At 44.4% G+C, this 19,373-nt stretch overlaps 1 protein-coding gene across 5 annotated transcripts in view; it reads right to left on the bottom strand.

Moving 5' to 3' along the window:
• Positions 1 to 14,576, bottom strand: part of LOC140077099 (coagulation factor VIII-like) — an 810,463-nt gene extending 795,887 nt beyond the window's left edge. For all 5 annotated transcript variants that reach the window (XR_011849697.1, XM_072123989.1, XM_072123990.1 and 2 more), the window contains exon 1: positions 14,432 to 14,576. Coding sequence is in view for 4 of the 5 variants with exons in the window: in XM_072123989.1 (XP_071980090.1) it covers positions 14,432 to 14,565 (134 nt within the window). In the remaining variant the exon portion in view is untranslated. The remainder of the gene's footprint in view (positions 1 to 14,431) is intronic.
• Positions 14,577 to 19,373: the final 4,797 nt, after the last annotated feature.

Here is a 19,373-nt window from a genome sequence, read left to right as displayed (position 1 = left end):
TTTATTTTCTGACCATTTATTTCTACAACGTTCTTTTCTCCTCTTTCATTTCGACTACCTTAGTGTCTCTACATGGTTTACATCTTCCACAATGGTAGAAACCCGTATGACTCCCTTTTTCCTTTGGTTTTGATTTCTTTATATAACTGTTAGTTAATAAGTCTTTTAATGAGGGGGCTTTTCTGAACACCACTTTGTAAGGGAGGGGAAGAAGAGGATAAAAAGATTATGGAACCTATATTTATCACAAGATATTCAAAAGAGGCTTTAGGTCTAAAATCGATTATGCAAAAGTATTGGCACATCATATGCGGAGATCCTGTTTTGGGTCGGGTGTTGCAATCAAAACCAAAAGTGGTGTTCAGAAAAGCCCCCTCATTAAAAGACTTATTAACTAACAGGTTTATAAAGAAATCAAAACCAAAGGAAAAAGGGAGTCATACGGGTTTCTACCATTGTGGAAGATGTAAACCATGTAGAGACACTAAGGTAGTCGAAATGAAAGAGGAAAAAAGAACATCGTAGAAATAAATGGTCAGAAAATAAAAATGCATGAACATATGAATTGCGATTCCTGTAATGTAATTTATGCCCTTAAATGCCCATGTGGCTTGGGATATATAGGGAGAACTGGACGAAAATTAAAAACCAGAATAGGAGAACATATTAGGAATATCAGAAAAGGGGTAATGACACAGTGTTTCAGCACATTTCAAAAAAGCACATCAATCCAACCCGGAGAAACTACAATTTCGGGCAATTGAAAGAATATTTCCACATTGGAGGGGGGAACATTTAAGCACTGTACTAAGCAGGAGAGAGAGTCAGTGGATATATAAGCTGGGGCACTGTACTAAGCAGGAGAGAGAGTCAGTGGATATATAAGCTGGGGCACTGTACTAAGCAGGAGAGAGAGTCAGTGGATATATAAGCTGGGTACGTTAACACCAGGAGGAATGAATATAGATTTTGAATTAAAATGTTTTTTGAGAGACACAAATATTTCTGCCTAGCAATATATCTATTGGAGTATAGGGATATGGTAGAAGTACTAGATTTCACTATATGCATCAAGGTCTAAGGGTTTTGAGTGACACATCGTTTGAATGTGTCTAAGTAGAGTCAATGATATATAAATTGAACCTAGTTCACACTGAAGCACTTCAACATTTGAATAGAGATATAGGTAGGGACCTAGTTCACACTGATATAGGTAGGGACCTAGTCCACATTGAAGCACTTTAACACTTCAACAGTGATATAGGTAGGGATAAAAAAAGCACTTTTACAAAAATATAGGTAGAAATGAATGAAGCACTTTATCTAATGCACTTTAATATTCGCTTAGTATCATGATGGGTAGACGTAAAGGAATTTAGTTTTATAATGTAGCACTAGACATTAAGGATGTCTGTGATCACAGGTTGTAAAAATAGGAATATGTGCAAAATGTATTTGTAGTAATCTTTGTATTAAGAAAATATGTATATAAAAGTAAAAAATTTTTTCTGTTATTAATACGCTAGAGTTTATACAACATCTCTAGCTCAACATCTCCCAGACACAATGAAAACAAAAGGAGGTTTTGTTTTTCTCCAACTCCCTATGTAATGAGTGAAGCACATTTTTGGGTTAATTGGGTAATACCCACATGACTTTGAATGACAGGTTGAGGGGCTTGGCTCAGCACTCCCTGTGATTGGAGGATAGTTGGAAAACAGAGATTGCCCTCCAGGTGGTTTGGAGAAACTAGCAAACATGGATTTTTTAGCCTGATGTGTATGTATGCTTAAAGTGTTTTCCTTATTTAGATACCTTGTTCAAATCAGATGTATTCTGTGTTCCTTGTTTTTTAAATGTATGTGATTTATGTATGAAATTGTAAACGTATTTTATGGAGAAACAGTTTTGTATAAATAAAGCTAGAGGACGGACGCTAATCATGCCCCAGAAGAAGCAAAGAGGCGAAACCCTGGGTCGGGCAAGGATTGGCGTCCTTGTGGAGTTATTTGTGATATGCGCATTTTTTATCTACATATGTGAGTAGAACTGGAAATAAAAGTTTTAAAAGTTTGAAACTGTCTACACTATGTCTGGATATGTCTCTTATATGCAGTGAGTGGAGGAGACTAGGACAGGAGTGAAAATATTGACGGTTTCTGGTCTGAATGGTGACTTATCCCTGAAAGTGATCCCTTGTGTTTGGTGCACAAATAAGGAGGAAACCTGCATGGATCGTCTTTTTCGTTTTTGAGCTCCGGTCACAAAAGAGTTTCTTCTACGAGCTTACTGAGAGGCTAGGGGGAGCTCGGTACTTCACCACATTGGATTTAACTAAAGGATATTGGCAGGTACCCCTGACAGATAGGGCTAAGGAAAAGACAGCCTTTGTTACCCCTGAGGGCCTTTTTCACTATGTTGTGTTACCGTTTGGGCTTCATGGGGCCCCCGCTACCTTTCAACGGTTAATGGACATAGTGTTAAAGCCACATAGGAGATACGCCTCCGCCTATCTAGATGACATTATCATCTACAGCCAAGACAGGGCAAGTCACTTGGCCAAGGTACAGGCCGTAGTAAACTCTTTAAGGGCAGCGGGCCTGACTGCAAACCCCAAGAAGTGTGCGCTGGGAATGGAGGAGACACACTATTTGGGGTATGTGATTGGTCGAGGTATAATTAAACCTCAGGTCAACAAGATTGACGCTATACAGGGTTGGCCTCAACCAGTGAGCACAAAACAAGTCAGGGCGTTCCTGGGCATTGTCGGGTACTACAGACGGTTTATACCAAACTTTGCCACCATGTCCGCTCCCCTGACAGACCTGCTGAAGGGTAAAAGGCCTGTCATGGTGCGGTGGAATGAACAAGCAGAAGGTGCTTTTCAGGCCTTGAAGTCTGCGTTGCGTGGCTCTCCCGTCCTCATTACGCCAAACTTCAAGAGAGAGTTTATTGTCCAGACGGATGCGTCAGATGTAGGGCTGGGAGCTGTCCTGTCTCAGGAGGTGAATGGAGAAGAACACCCCATTACTTACCTGAGCAGGAAGCTCACGCCAGCAGAGAAAAATTACAGTATTGTAGAGAAGGAATGTCTGGCGATAAAATGGGCATTAGAGTCCCTACGGTACTACTTGCTGGGACGACAGTTCCGTCTCATAACTGACCACTCTCCTCTCACGTGGATGAGTAGAACTAAGGAGAAGAATGCCAGGGTCACTAGGTGGTTCTTGTCCCTCCAAAATTTCAGCTTTACGGTGGAGCACAGAGCCGGAAAACTACAGGGCCATGCGGATGCCTTGTCCCGAACGCATTGCTTAATGTCAGGAGTTCGCCCCGGTGGGTCTGAACTGAGGGGGAGGGTATGTAAAAAAGTGAGAGGTGTCATTTGGGAAAACCGCTATCTGTCCTACAGGCAGATGAAGGGTGTGTGGTAAAAGCCCTGGGTTTGTCTGCAGTAACCCAAGGGTTAATGCAGACATGATAAGCAGGAATAGTATGTTTTGTCTGTGTTGGCCTAGCTAACACAGACACATTTGTAATGTCCGTACTGGGCCTGCTTATTATGGAGTAGGGGTAGGCTGGTAGTGGGACTCCTACTCCACCCGGGCTTCGGTCCTGGGTTTGTGAATTGCCCACAGGTGCGGGTCACAGGCCTCGTTAGGGCCTGATTTAGTCTGCAGGCCAGAAGCAGCAGGAGAGGCCCTACCTGGAGAGCTGAAAGCGAGATTGCATTCTCACAGCAAAGGTAACTGAGGGTCTCCTGTCTTGCTGCTGGCCAAGAGCAGGTGCCAGGCAGCCTGGTACCCGGATAGCTAGGGTTCGTCAAATGTATTAGACAGCACCTAGCCGGGCAGGAATTACTTTTGTAATGTTTTTTTGCATGTGCCTAAGCCAAGGCTGAAGTTGTGTTCTGTTTTGCAAGTGTGAATAAACACTTAAATTGGACTTTAAACCTGCGTGTGTCACTGCTTACTGCACTGCTACCAGTCATCTATCAGAGCAATTCCCCACAATATATACATATTTGTGTTACTGGGGGTGGCTCTGTGTATATATGTGCTACTAGGGGAAAAGGCAGGCGAGCAGTACTCCGTGGAAAAAGGTGTCTTTATTTCACAAGTGGATACAGCGACGTTTCTGCTGACTCTATGCAGCCATTCTCAAGCATAGTGAATAGTGTTACAAGGCGGGCTTAAATCTCCCGCAGGATGTGACATCATATACAACAGCCAATCAGTGTACATAGTGATCGGTAACATAGTTACAAAGATTATATTGTACAAATTGCAGTGATACCTGGTACAGTGTAACAACATGTGAGTACATCTAATTTGTGCGGTCGCACATCGATATTGGGTGCTGTTTAGGATTAGGGTTCCCACCCCGATAATATCCAAATACAAGTAAATCCAAGCACTCCGTACGTGTTTTTGATGCCAGAAAGTGATATTTTATTATATTTATACAGAAGTGATCAAAAGGTGTGACGTTTCGACCTACACTCAGGTCTTTGTCAAACACTGAAAGACATAAAAGGCGATTGTACATAAATATCTACATATATACATACCTGGTGTCAGCATAGGATATTGCCTCCCTCACTCCGCATACCTTATACCACCATGGTCATTTATGATCCTACCGACGTATTTATGTATATATGTAGATATTTATCGTACAATCGCCTTTTATGTCTTTCAGTGTTTGACAAAGACCTGAGTGTAGGTCGAAACGTCACACCTTTTGATCACTTCTGTATAAATATAATAAAATATCACTTTCTGGCATCAAAAACACGTACGGAGTGCTTGGATTTACTTGTATTTGGATATTATCGGGGTGGGAACCCTAATCCTAAACAGCACCCAATATCGATGTGCGACCGCACAAATTAGATGACTACTTGACCCTTACGGTTCGGCACTCGAAGAAACTATGACCAGCTCGTTCTTAACTTACAACCAGGAAGAAAGAGAAGCAATACTATCCCAGGTTAGCATTGCACGGGATTTTCTGCAGACACCTCCAACAGAATTCAGAATACGTGACCTCGAACGAACCTCCAAGAGGTTAACGAACTATGAACTACACTGCGCAACCCTGGTAGAATATATCAAGGTTGAAAGGATACCACGTGGCCTGCGGGTACCACTGCGACCTACAATATTTAGCGACAATACTGAATATTGTAAACAATTTGAATCCATATTAAATAAATGTGCTTTTGATCTTATGACACTAACTGTCTCTAATCTCCACAAAGAAATAGAAGAATTGAAACAACAAGTCACCACCATAGAACAGTTATCGGATACACTTGCGGCAGAAGAATTCACACAACAGAAAGAACAACTCTCCAAACATCTCAGCGAACACCGAAAACTCGTCGAGGCTACCAAAAGACGCAAATTCCTCCGTGACACCGAGGATTACAGACAAAAACGAGTCTACAAATGGCACGACAACTACTCTTCCAGACAAGGTCGACATTACAGCAGACCATCATCCAGAGAGTCATCACTTTCGGACTCAGGTCCAGAGAGCTCCACATACCAACGTCAGCAGCATTTTTTAGACCAACGCTCACGTCCAAGAGGAAGAAGACGAGGCGGGGCCACAGGCGGACCACCCAGGGAAGGACCCACGATGACAACACGCTCCCAGGTAGGAACTGTCCTAATCCCCAATCCCTTACTGTCAATATATCCTCCCACTCACTAAGTCCCGCACAGATAGAACTACTACAGAAAGGTCTAGCTTTCTGCCCCACGTATCAGTTTGATACGTTTCAATTGGACATGGACCTCCAGAGGTTTTTCCGCACCATCAGACCCAGGAATCTGGGTCTGAGGAACAGAAGCACATTCATGCCACCCAAGTCCATCCCCGCCATTGAAACATACATCCGCATGGTCACCAAGGACATCGAGAAGTTTCGTGGTGACCTCAACCGCGGTCATTACAAAACTCAGAGCAACATGTCAGCCATGACATGCATTACAAGCACTGCATGCATTACTACAGAACAAGGAGGTTATTATCAAACCCGTCGACAAAGGCGGAGCACTGGTAATAATGGACAAACGAGACTATGTGGATGAATGCCTACGACAATTAAACGAGGAACACATATATCGCAAACTATCCAAAGACCCTACGCCCGATATCAAGTCCCTGATCCAAAACACTCTAGACAAATACTTAGAACAGGGCCACATCTCAACAACCACTTCCCGTTTTCTCACTAATCCCCATCCAGTCATACCAGTCTTCTATACTCTCCCTAAAATACACAAACGGCTCAACAAACCACCAGGTAGACCCATCGTGGCTTCAACAGACTCCATTCTATCTCCATTATCCATCCTCCTGGAAAAAGTTCTCACACCTCTAATCCGCAGCACTCGGTCATTCTTACTTGACACCTCATCATTCCTCCATCTCATTCGCTCACTTGATCCTATCCCCTCCTCAGCCAGACTAGTCACATGGGATGTGACTAGTCTCTACACATCCATCCAACACAACAAGGGCATTCTAGCCATCACCGAGCTACTGACTGAACACTCCTTCGAAGCATCCAAAATCTCCTTCTACACGGACCTCCTCACCCTAGTCCTAGAACAGAACTATTTCATGTTCCAAGACCAATTCTACCTTCAACTACAAGGGACGGCCATGGGCTCAAATGTAGCACCCCCTTATGCCAATTGCTTCATGGACCATTTTGAGAGACGCTTCATTTACAACCATCCTCTCTTCATACAACACGCCATCATGTATAAGAGATACATTGATGACATCTTCTGCATCTGGGACGGCCCACCTGAGACACTCCTCCAGTTCCACCACCATGTGAACTCCATTTACTCCGAATTACAATTCACATTACATCACGACCCAATCACCATTCGTTTCCTGGACACCACCGTTACCCTTCACGACTCAGGGCTCCTGGTTACTGATCTTTACCGCAAAGACACAGACCGCAATAGTCTCTTACACTATACCAGCTGCCATTCCCCCACAACCATCCAGGCCATACCACGTTCACAATTTACCCGTGTCAGACGCCTAGTCAGCGATACCAATACACAAAACACCCGCCTTGTCGAAATGGCAGATAGATTCAGAGAAAGGGGATATCCGGAGCAAGTCATCACGGATAGCATGACAGTATGCCACACCACCCCCAACACCACTCCCCCTCACCCCAGAATACCATTTGTACATACATACCATCCAGTCTCCAACAAAGTACTTTGCATCCTCAGAAGACACTGGTCGGTTCTGACCAGGGCCCTACCAGAAATCCCAGAATTCCAGCAACCTCTCCTACCGTGTAGGAAACGCCCCAAAAATCTCAGAGACTCCCTCATTCGAGCTGACATAGGCTCCAACACACACACACAACGCGACAACAATTTCTCCGCACACCCAAGAAGGGCACATTCCCATGTTTATCTTGTTCACAATGCACTAATGTTCTTAAAGGCAGTACATTCTCCCATCCCCACACTGGTCAAACATATCCCATCAGAGACTTCTTCACTTGCGACACAAATTTTGTCGTGTACCTCATCAAATGCCCCTGTGGCCTAATTTACATAGGTGAAACCACCCAAAGAGTCGGCGATCGGATAGGGCAACACAAGTCCACCATCAGGACCAACAACTTACTATTACCTGTTCCAGCCCATTTCCAGAGTAGGCGCCATAATGTATCCCAACTACGGTTTCAAGTCCTTGAACATGTACCTAAACCGAGGAGAGGTGGAAACCGTATACTATTGTTGAAAAAACGTGAATCTTATTGGATTCACACCTTGCAGAGTCTAGAACCACGAGGGATGAATAGAGACTATGAAATTTCTAGCTTTATCTGATGTAAACTGTTATATGATTGTTATTATATGATTATACTAACATGCTTTCTATCTTTCCTTCCCAGAGACCTTAGAAAACCATACTTTTCTACAGTGTTAAGATCTCCCACGCACAACCCGCTCTCCATCCCTCATACACTCAATCTACCCCACGTCTCATAGCACCATACCTTCCCCTTCATAGACACACCATACTCCGGAATAAACAACTTTACCTATATAACCCCACATCACATCATCCATATCATACTGCATTTACCATTCACTCGACAAGCCCGTGGTACTATCAGCGCAGCCATCACCATGGCAACGCGCTTACACACCGCCCGGCATCTACAGAGGCGGACCTATTCACTTGAGTCAATTCCTCCCCTCCACGCCTCCATTATACTTGCCCCATGACTCATCCAGGCTCCTCCTCTATTCACCGCCGCTCCTACACGTCACGTGACTAGCGACCCACGTGAACGTCACGTGACTGACACGTGACCATCACGTGATCACCGCATCACACTAAGGGGGCGTTCCTTAGCCCTTTTAAACCCCTACACGGCGGCACACAGCAGCAGACTGCCTACAGACACATAGTGTCAATACCGGACGCTCACCAGCACAGCTAGCCTAACCCTGTCTTCCATCCAGATCGGTAACTAGTCATGTTTTCTTATATTTTCAGGCTTGTCATAGTAGCACCCACTATCATACTACTGCTGCCTCCTACCCTATGCCTCAAAAGCCCTACTCTGCACCCAAATGTTGGATTCTCTTTACTATGATGATGTTGATGATTTATTTATTTATTTAACCTGTACCCGCTTAATGACTATGTGGTCCCATTCACCTTATGCAGCTAGACCCTGCCATTCAGGAGTCCAGTCTGGCTACATGTTTTTTACCTGGTGTCAGCATAGGATATTGCCTCCCTCACTCCGCATACCTTATACCACCATGGTCATTTATGATCCTACCGATGTATTTATGTATATATGTAGATATTTATGTACAATCGCCTTTTATGTCTTTCAGTGTTTGACAAAGACCTGAGTGTAGGTCGAAACGTCACACCTTTTGATCACTTCTGTATAAACATAATAAAATACCACTTTCTGGCATCAAAAACACGTACGGAGTGCTTGGATTTACTTGTATTTGAACATGTAAGTACATGTGAGTGCTTGTGGATATAATATACTGGAGGAACAACCACCGTAGCTCAACCAATTGTTGAAAACAAAAGCACACGTCAGTGGGTTGCGTAGCAACCATAGAAGCTAGACCACATCATAAGAAATACCGAGGTGCAAGGCCCGGAGATCATTCCCAAATCACTGTGTGATAACCATACCTATCGCGCGTCATGAGGGCACGCTGTGTGGCGCCACCGATTGCCGCTAGTAGTCCAAATATCGGAGATTGCGCTCCAGGACTGTGCGATCCCGGTTTGGCCATAAACACATCATGTGACCCTCTTTGTCTCGCAAGAGCGATGCACATGCGGCTGTGACCATCTTTAGTGAGGGAAAGTCATCCAAAAGTGCCCATACACAGGTACATGCAGTTAGGAGTATATCCCCATGGTAACCGGGTACAGCACATTGGCGGACCAACGATATAAGTCACAGGGCTCCCATTGCAGCAGGTCCAGGGGGGCTGATCTGTGGCCAGGAGTTACCCAAGACACGGGTGCTACTAGGGGTGGCTCTGTGTACAGGGCCGGATCAAGGTTGGTGGGGGCCCCTGGGCGCAAAATATGGTGGGGGCCCCCATCGAATGTAGTCCAGACAAGGAATAGCAATCGCTACATACCACTCCCCAGCAACCGTTGTATCCAGCTCCCCCAGCTACCGCTGTATACAGCTCCCCCAGCAATCACTATATACAGCTCCCCCCAGCAATCACTATATACAGCTCCCCCCAGCAATCACTATATACAGCTCCCCCCAGCAATCACTATATACAGCTCCCCCCAGCAATCACTATATACAGCTCCCCCCAGCAATCACTATATACAGCTCCCCCCAGCAATCACTATATACAGCTCCTCCCAGCAATCACTATATACAGCTCCCCCCAGCAATCACTATATATAGCTCCCCCAGCAACCACTATATACAGCTCCTCCAGCAATCACTATATACAGCTCCCCAATAATCACTATATACATCTCCCCAGCAATCACTATATACATCTCCCCAGCAATCACTATATACAGCTCCCCCAGCAATCACTATATACAGCTCCCCCAGCAATCACTGTATACAGCTCCCCCAGCAATCACTGTATACAGCTCCCCCAGCAATCACTGTATACAGCTCCCCCAGCAATCACTATATACAGCTCTCCCAGCAATCACTATATACAGCCCTCCCAGCAATCACTATATACAGCCCCCCCAGCAATCACTATATACAGCTCCCCCAGCAATCACTATATACAGCTCCCCCAGTAATCACTATATACTGTCCCCCATAACTATAGACCCCTATAACTATATACAGCCCCCTATAGTAACTATATACCCCTATAACTATATACTGTCCCCCTATAACAATATACAGTCACCCTATAATAACTATACACTCCTATAACTGTATACAGTCCTCCTATAATAACTATACACCCCCTATAATAACTATATACCCCCCTTAAACTATATACAACCCCTATAACTAAATACAGACCTCCTATAATAACTAACTACATACAATCCCCCATAACAACTATATACAACACCCTACCCACATAATAAATATATACAGACAATCCCCCTATAATTAACTATATACAGTCACAGATAAAATAAAATTGTTCTCACCTTCCAGCGTTCCCCCGATGCGCGCCATCATCATCTTCCTTCTCGGATTCGGATGTAAACAAAGATGGCGGCGCCTTGCTACAGGCAGCGCGGCGGCGTCGCGGCGCCGTGACGTCACACGCTGAAACGTCACGCACTGCGCCGCTAGCGGAAGGGGGCCGCCATCTTTGTTTATATGAGATCGTCTATAGCAGAGCAGGGAACTTATTGTTCCCTCGCTCTGCCATAGACGAAAGTGAGGAACATTGCGCGAATCGGCGGGAGGCGCCCGAAGCCAGCTACACTGTTTGCGATTCGGGTGGTCGTGTGACAGCCCGAATCGCCCACATTTGGTGGGGGCCCCTTTAAAGGCCTAAGTGGTGGGGGCCCCGGGGCTCGCGCCTCGGGAGCCCCGCCTATGATCCGGCCCTGTCTGTGTATATACAGTTTACTGGAGATGACGCTGTGCATACATGTGCTATTGAAAGTGGCACTATATTATAGTATCATAGTTTATACGGTTGAAAAAAGACACTTGTCAATCAAGTTCAACCAAGGAAGATATATAGATATAGATTTGTGCGTGTTACTAGGGGTGGCACTGTATACAAAGAAGCTGTATATATTACTGGGGGGCTATATATATTACCAGCAACATTTATTCTTTTAAAAATATTTGTGTGGAGGGCCCAAGCCAGTTTGCACCCAGGGACCTTTAATCCAGCCCTGAAGACAAGAGTCTACTGTTTTTTATATAAAGTGCTAAAAGAGCTGTATAAAGTACAAAGTGCACAACAATAAAAGATCAGATCAGATTTTACATGCAATACGTTAAAAAAGGTAAAATCAAGCAAATTGATAGTTATTGCCTGTCTGTGGAAGGGGAGTTGGGCTGACTGCTTTTATGTGATAATGTGAATGTCTGTCGCCCAGATTTATTAAAGACCCCACAGCAGTTTTATGACTGACTTTGCACATTCTTTTTAGTGCAAACTTCATGCACATGTATTTAAAAAGTGCCCACGGTACAAGTGTCGTGGCTGCACTATTCCCAACGCGACATAAATTTGCGCAGTTAGACCGCATGCCACGTTTATCATGCAGTGTCCGATAAAATTGTGTTGCACGCCCCATGTTAAAAATGCACCAAAAAAAGTAGTTTATTTTGATAAAGGTGGGCCTGTGTGTTTATAAGGCTGGACTATTTTTTGAATCCATTAGACAATTTAAACTGCATTCTGCATATGCTTCCCTGTAAGCAAACCCCCTCCCTTTTTTGTGCAAAACAGTGGGTGAAGCTATATTTATCTGTGTATATACACTCACCGGCCACTTTATTAGGTACACCTGTCCAACTGCTCGTTAACACTTAATTTCTAATCAGCCAATCACAAGTGTATTTAGGCATGTAGACATGGTCAAGACAATCTCCTGCAGTTCATACCAAGCATTAGTATGGGGAAGAAAGGTGATTTGAGTGCCTTTGAACGTGGCATGGTTGTTGGTGCTAGAAGGGCTGGCCTGAATATTTCAGAAACTGCTGATCTACTGGGATTTTCACGCACAACCATCTCTAGGCTTTACAGAGAATGGTCCGAAAAAGAAAAAACATCCAGTGAGCGGCAGTTCTGTGGGCGGAAATGCCTTGTTGATACCAGAGGAGAATGGGCAGACTGGTTCGAGCTGATAGAAAGGCAACAGTGACTCAAATCGCCACCTGTTACAACCGAGGTAGGCAGAAGAGCATCTCTGAACACACAGTACGTCGAACTTTGAGGCAGATGGGCTACAGCAGCAGAAGACCACACCGAGTGCCACTCCTTTCAGCTAAGAACAGGAAACTGAAGCTACAATTTGCACAAGCTCATCAAAATTGGACAGTAGAAGATTGGAAAAACGTTGCCTGGTCTGATGAGTCTCGATTTCTGCTGCGACATTCGGATGGTAGGGTCAGAATTTGGCATCAACAACATGAAAGCATGGATCCATCCTGCCTTGTATCAACGGTTCAGGCTGATGGTGGTGGTGTCATGGTGAGGGGAATATTTTCTTGGCACTCTTTGGGCCCCTTGGTACCAATTGAGCATCGTTGCAATGCCAAAGCCTACCTGAGTATTGTTGCTGACCATGTCCATCCCTTTATGACCACAATGTACCCAACATCTGATGGCTACTTTCAGCAGGATAATGCGCCATGTCATTAAGCTGTAATCATCTCAGGCTGGCTTCTTGAACATGACAATGAGTTCACTGTACTCAAATGGCCTCCACAGTCACCAGATCTCAATCCAATAGAGCATCTTTGGGGTGTGGAGGAATGCTTCCAGCACCTTGTTGAATCTATGCCACAAAGAACTGAGGCAGTTCTGAAGGCAAAAGGGGGTCCAACCCGTTACTAGCATGATGTACCTAATAAAGTGGCCGGTGAGTGTATATGCGTGTGAGGGGGTGGTGCTGTGTACATTTATGTGTTACTGAACAATTTTGTTGAATCCATTAGACAATTTATACTGCATGCTGCAAATTCTTCCCTCTAAGCAAACCCCCCTTTTTGTGCAAAATCGGATGGTCTTCTAAAAGATGGGGCACTGTAAATATAACCCAATGGCCCACATTTATTAAAGCCCTTGTACTAGTTTTTTGTCTGACTTTGCATGTTCTTTTTAGTGAAAACGTGCGTGCACATGTATTTCTGAAGTTTCGTACATATGCACTATACTTGCTGCAACAAAAATTCTGCACTGAAAGGGGCATTCCAGTGCACAGTTGGGCTGTGCACCACATTTATCATGCAAAGTCTGTATGAAAAAAAAAGCCCCAAAAAAATGCACTCTGACAGAGCAGTGCATGAGAGTGCAAGATTTAAAAGATTCATGAAGTGCACCAAAATTCCCATTTTTTTTTTTTATAAATGTAGGCCAATGTTAAATCTTTCTCCATTTTCGCTTCTGTCTCCATTTCCCAACGGACTTTGTAAATACTTTTTCTATTACTTCTGATGACATGTAATAGAAAATAATAAGTGTAATGCAAACTATAAATAAATAATTAGCTTTTTGGAGTTAGATATATGGATTGATTATTTTCCTTATTACCTAGTTCCAAATTCCCCACATGTATAGATGTATTTAACTTAATTCTGCCTGAATGCAGATAACTTTTCTAAAGTGGCCAAAAGTGCAATAGATAATAAAACTATATTATCCCCAAATCTTTCCTCAAGGGAAGTTGCAACCACCCAAGATTTTATTTGTTGAGTAAGAGAGTTTCAGCATTGTGTCAGAAAGCAGATCAGGCATAGAATAGGAACCTAAAGAGAAAATTATGTCCACAGTGTCATGGTATCTTTGTTTCATATTAGATACGAATAAAAAAAATGTGTTATTCCAAAGGAAGGCGAAACAAATCTACAAGATGCTAAAGTAGCTTGAACTATGACGTCTTAAATAGATAATTAGATAAATAGACAACTATGAGGTCTTAATAGATAAGTAAAATTATTATACTTCATTGGGTGCAATTAATGGTTTCCAGACAATTTCCAAAATACAAAGCATTTACAGCAGGCAACACTTCAAAAGAATAAATGAATTCAGCCATGCATAAAGTCTGCTTTATCATTGTGTGTATTTCATCTACTTCAAATTATTTTACAAATTTGCAGATAGTAAAATTGTAAAAAAAAAAAAAAAGTACAAAAAACAGCTGCAGATAAACAAATCTGATAAACAATTTAAGCAGTAATGCTTACCTTTCTTCTTCAGAAAACACTGTCCCTTCTCTGTAATTCCAAAGCTGCTCAAAAGCAGCAATATAGAATATTCTTATGATGGCCTCACATGTGTGACAGAAAACTGATAGCTGGAGGAAGATCAGTGGCCTCATTGTGGGTACAAACATTACTTCTAGATGTGCCTTAATGTTCCTTTTAGAAGTAGATGTCCTTCCTAGATTTTTTGTTAACTGCCTTAGAAAAGGAAGGAAATTTCACAGCAGGAAACCAAAGGGTGTGACATGAAATTACTCTGCACTTTGATGTTTGCTGTGTTGAAAGTGGCATATTTATTGGTAGAAAAGCTACCAATTACATTTATTAATAATTTATTCATAGTAGTTAATTTATTGATAGTTTGAGTTTGAAGTTGAGACTGTCTTATATTATACATAACAGTATACACAACTACAATATTCTGTATATTAACAGAAATTATTTAAAATGAAAATGTAGAACATCTAGTATTCAGCAAACATTTGATTTCTCTGCTATTAGAGAAAAATGAGAAAGAATATACACAATATAAATTATGTAAAGTGAAAACTGAGCTGAGAGAACCATGATTTTTTTTTTTAAAGCTGGAAAGATGCCTTGTCCTAATTCAAGTTGAGATTAAAGAGAAAAAATGTGATAAATTAATGCGAGATAAAGACTATTTTGAGACATTGGCAAAGTAATTCAAGAGAAATAAGTTTAATAAAACTTAAAAGTATCTGAATTTAGGATGACAGAGTCTGATTCCAATACCTCAGAGGAGTCATCTTCAAGAGTGGGTGAAGATAGGAAATTCTGGGAAATATGCAGATATGTTTTCCAAGATTGCCACCTATTTTAAAGGTAAAATTAAATGTATTCAACAGAAAATAATATCCCAAGCAGCAGGCCGCTGTCTTGGGGTTGTGCTGGACTCTGACCTCTCCTTTGCACCTTATATTCAATATCTTGCCTGCTCTTGCCGTATGCACCTTAAAAATATTTGTAGAATCCGACCATTTCTTACAATTATGTTCAATCAACATTTATTAATGAATAACGAGTGCAAACAGAATTTTCAAGGCAAGAAGGGTGGTCTCGCAGGACCCCAGCAGTAAGATACATATCACATCATGTCACAGTATGGCAAGGCAGCAGGCTGTGAAATTATATTGAGGTGGAGATCGTAAGATACTGGCTGTGGGGGTCTGCCCATCCCTTCCAGTGATAGGACGAGACAAAGATACGAACAGGGGGTAGACAGTACAAAACATAGACGAGAAGGGAATAACTGGGTGGGAAAAGGGGGAGGGGTCTGGGGGTAGGGATGGCTTCCGTGTCATGTTTTGGCAGTGCACTACAGACGTGTTGCTTAATTGCAATGCAAGAGTTCTGAAAGGATACAGATTCGAGAAGAGATCGAATTATTTTAGGCAAAAAGATCCTGAAAGGCCGGGGTTAGCTGGTAATCCTCCCAAGGGGTCCACACAGTGGCTGTCTTACTCGGATCAGGCGTGTCCTCGGCCACCAGCTCCTCCATCCTGCGTATGTAGCGAAGCTCCTGTATCCACTCCACAACCGTGGGTGGATGAGGGCTCTTCCAGTGTCTAGGTATCACGGTCCTTGCCGCTGTGAGAAAGTGGCGAAGGAGTCCTTTTTTGATGGAGGAGATGGTGCCCGGCAGCACGGAAAGGAGGGCAACCTGTGGGCTGAATTGTATCGTCTTACCAGACACTCTGCTATAGGTGTCAAACACCATCCGCCAGAAGTCCTGTATGATCGAGCAGCTCCACCAAATGTGAAGAATGGATCCCACCTCCGCACCGCACCTCCAGCAGAGCTCCGAGACTCCAGGATATATCCTATGGAGCGTGAGGGGGCACCTGTACCAGCGGGATAAAATCTTATAGTTCTTCTCCTGAGCGCTGCAGGGCAGAGGGAGTTTATGGGAGAACAAAAAGGCTTTGTCCCAGTCTGCCTCCGTGAGTGTGGTTGATAGGTCTGTCTCCCACGCTGACACAAACCCTGGGTTCCCCTGGGAGGACTCAGCGAGCAGTATAGCATACAGCTGAGACAAGACGTGGGCTGGGGGTGATGCAGGTCTAAGTAACGCCTCAAACCCAGTTAGGGATGCCCCAAAACTAGAGTCGGTGTCCGAGCTTACATACGAGGTTAACTGTTGGTACTCCAGCCAAGACAATGGAACGTCTGGATTGGAAGCTCTCAAAGAGTCCCAGGAGGGCATGGTGCCTCCAGACACTACCTGGCCCATACGAATCTCTGCTCCCACCTCCCAACACAGGAATCTCCCTCTCCCCATCCCTGGGGGGAATGCTGGATTGTTAAATAGGGGAGTGAGGGGGCCCTGTAGTCTAATTATGGTGTCTCGAGATGCCAGCCTGTCCCATTCCCGGAGGAAGTATGGGGAGAAGAGTGAGTGTGTGAAGCTCTCTGGCCGTTGGGCCGGCCGAATCCACGGAATGGTGCGCAGGTGAGGGTGGGTGAGGTTCGTCTCCAGAGACACCCATTGCTTGGTTGCTCTGTGATAATGCCAATCTACTATGCGCATGAGCAGTGATGCGGAGTGGCATAGGAGAGCCAGGGGGCAGGTAGCCCAGAGGTGAACCGGGAGCCTCTACTGTGCCCTGGGCACCCCTCCCTGTGGCCAGCCCTCCATCTGCGGCTGGTGGTGATAGTGGCCGCTTGGATACCCTGGTGGTAGTGGCCGGGGGGGCTGTTGACCCTGCATGGGTCTCTTCCCAGCCCTCATACTCGAGCCCTGGAGGATGCGGGGGGTGTCCCATGTGTTGCCCATGTGGGGTACTCACAGTTGCAGGTGTACACCTGCTGTCTGGTGTCCCCTTTCCGGGTGGCTGCAGCGTGCACGACTGCTGCGCTTCCCCCTGGCAAGATGGCGGCTGTGCCTCCACATGGTGGGCCGCCTCCACGTGTTCCGGCGGTGTTGACTGTGTCCCCGTGTCGGGATGCCGGGGCCTCTCGGCTGATGATTCGGGAGTCGGGAGCTGTCTGGCCGCAGAGCCTGGGTCCATTTGCAGTTCCTGCTGCTGTGCGGGTGTTGAGGTCCCCGTCTGATGTAGCCGGGCAGCGGGAGTCGGCGGCGGCGAGGCCACGGCGGCCATCTTGGCTGCGGCCGCTGACTGCTCGGGGAGGAAGAATTTACCGATCCCCGCGGATGTGAGGACCGGCGTTTCAGGATGTATGTCCGTTCCCTCTTCTTCTTCCGAACCCCCATTGTTTGGCAGTGTTCCGATGCCGAGAATCGCTGCTGGCAGGTGAGTGGAGGGATCCGGAGTGGGAGCTCCAGGTAAACGCGTTCTCACTCCTGCATAGCCAGGCCACGCCCCCATTTCTTACAATTAAAACCTCTAAAACACTAATTGTCGCTCAGATTCACTCTCGTTTAGACTACAGTAACTTCCTACCAAACGGTCTTCCACTTACTAAACTCTCTCCTCTACAACACATTCTCAATGCAGCAGCCAGGCTTTTCTCGAAGACCATATGCCACACGGATGCCCCCAGTCTGTGCAAGTCACTGCACTGGTTGCCCACCTCCTTCCGAATACAGTTTAAATTAATAACCCTCCACAAAGCTCTTCATAATGCTGTTCCCACCAACCTCTTCTCTCTCAAATCAGTATATCGTCCAACTAGTGCTTTTCTATCTGGCAGTGATCTTAGATTATTCTCTTACTTAATTAGAACTTCCCACTCACATCGCTAGGATCTCTCCAGAGCTGCATCAATTCTTTGGAATGCCCTACCCCAGTCAGACTAATACACAACTCATTTATTAAGGCAGGCCTATCACACTCTAACTGCATGCAACTTTATCTCTTTATTAACCAATTCTGGGTACTCCCCCTGTCTATTATCCGGAAAATGCTTCTCTGCAGTCCCACTGACTGTGGACTTTGCATACAAAATGGCGATTGATAGCTGGTTCAAGCAGCAGCATTTTTTTATATATTAAATTATTTTTATTCCATCCCCTGATAAAAATGGCTGGAACATTATGCAAGCTCTTAAACCTCTTTTGCCACCCCCTCATCCTCAGTCTGTAAGCTCATGTGAGCAGGGCCCTCACTCCTATTGTTTCATATGACAGTTCTGCTCTAAAACACTTCTGATAGAATAGTCACCACAGACAAAGGTTCACCCAGGTTAATAAAGCATGTTTAAGAGGAACATGCAGGTAATCCAGATCTTCTTTCATTTGCCAGAATAGAAGTAGTCCCTCCATGTAAAACAGGTGGAGAGAGATCGAGAGTTAACCCCTTCCCGACATATAATAATAATAATAATAAACATATGACGTAATAGTTCCCGCAAAATGCAGTGCTATTACGTCATGCTTCTGGCATCGGCTACTGAACGGAACAGGCGCCAGAAGCTTCGGGTGTCAGCTATATATTATAGCCGACACATGCCTCTAACACCCGTGATAGGAGATTTCTCCGGTCGAGGGTGTTAACCCCAGACTGCCAGTGCCCGGGGCTGCGTGATCCTCCTCTGTGAGCCAGGTTCGTGCCTTCTGGCAGGACCTGGCTGTAACACATTGAGCATGCACAGCATGCTCAGTGTGGTACATTAAACAGTGTAATACATCTGAAGATGAGCTTGAACAAGTGATCAGTGGATCGCTTGTTCAAGCTAACCTGTAAAAGTTAATAAAAAAAAGTCAAAAACATTAAATAAAACATTTTTTAATAAAAATTAATTTAATAAAGTTAAAGTCCCCTAAACACAAATATTCCCGATACACATGCAATAAAGTAAAAAAAAACACAAAATCGCCAAAAAGACCCACATATTTGGTATTGCCGCATCCACAACAATCCGTACAATAAGGCAAAAACATTATTGGACCGGCTCTGTGAACGCCGTAAAAACAAATCCCGAAAAACCTGCTAAAAATGTACAT

This window comes from Engystomops pustulosus, chromosome 9, assembly GCF_040894005.1.
Source record: "Engystomops pustulosus chromosome 9, aEngPut4.maternal, whole genome shotgun sequence".
Taxonomy (NCBI): Eukaryota; Metazoa; Chordata; class Amphibia; order Anura; family Leptodactylidae; genus Engystomops; species Engystomops pustulosus.
Note: the sequence above shows the minus strand (reverse complement) of the source record. Positions and strands in the feature narration are given on the sequence as shown.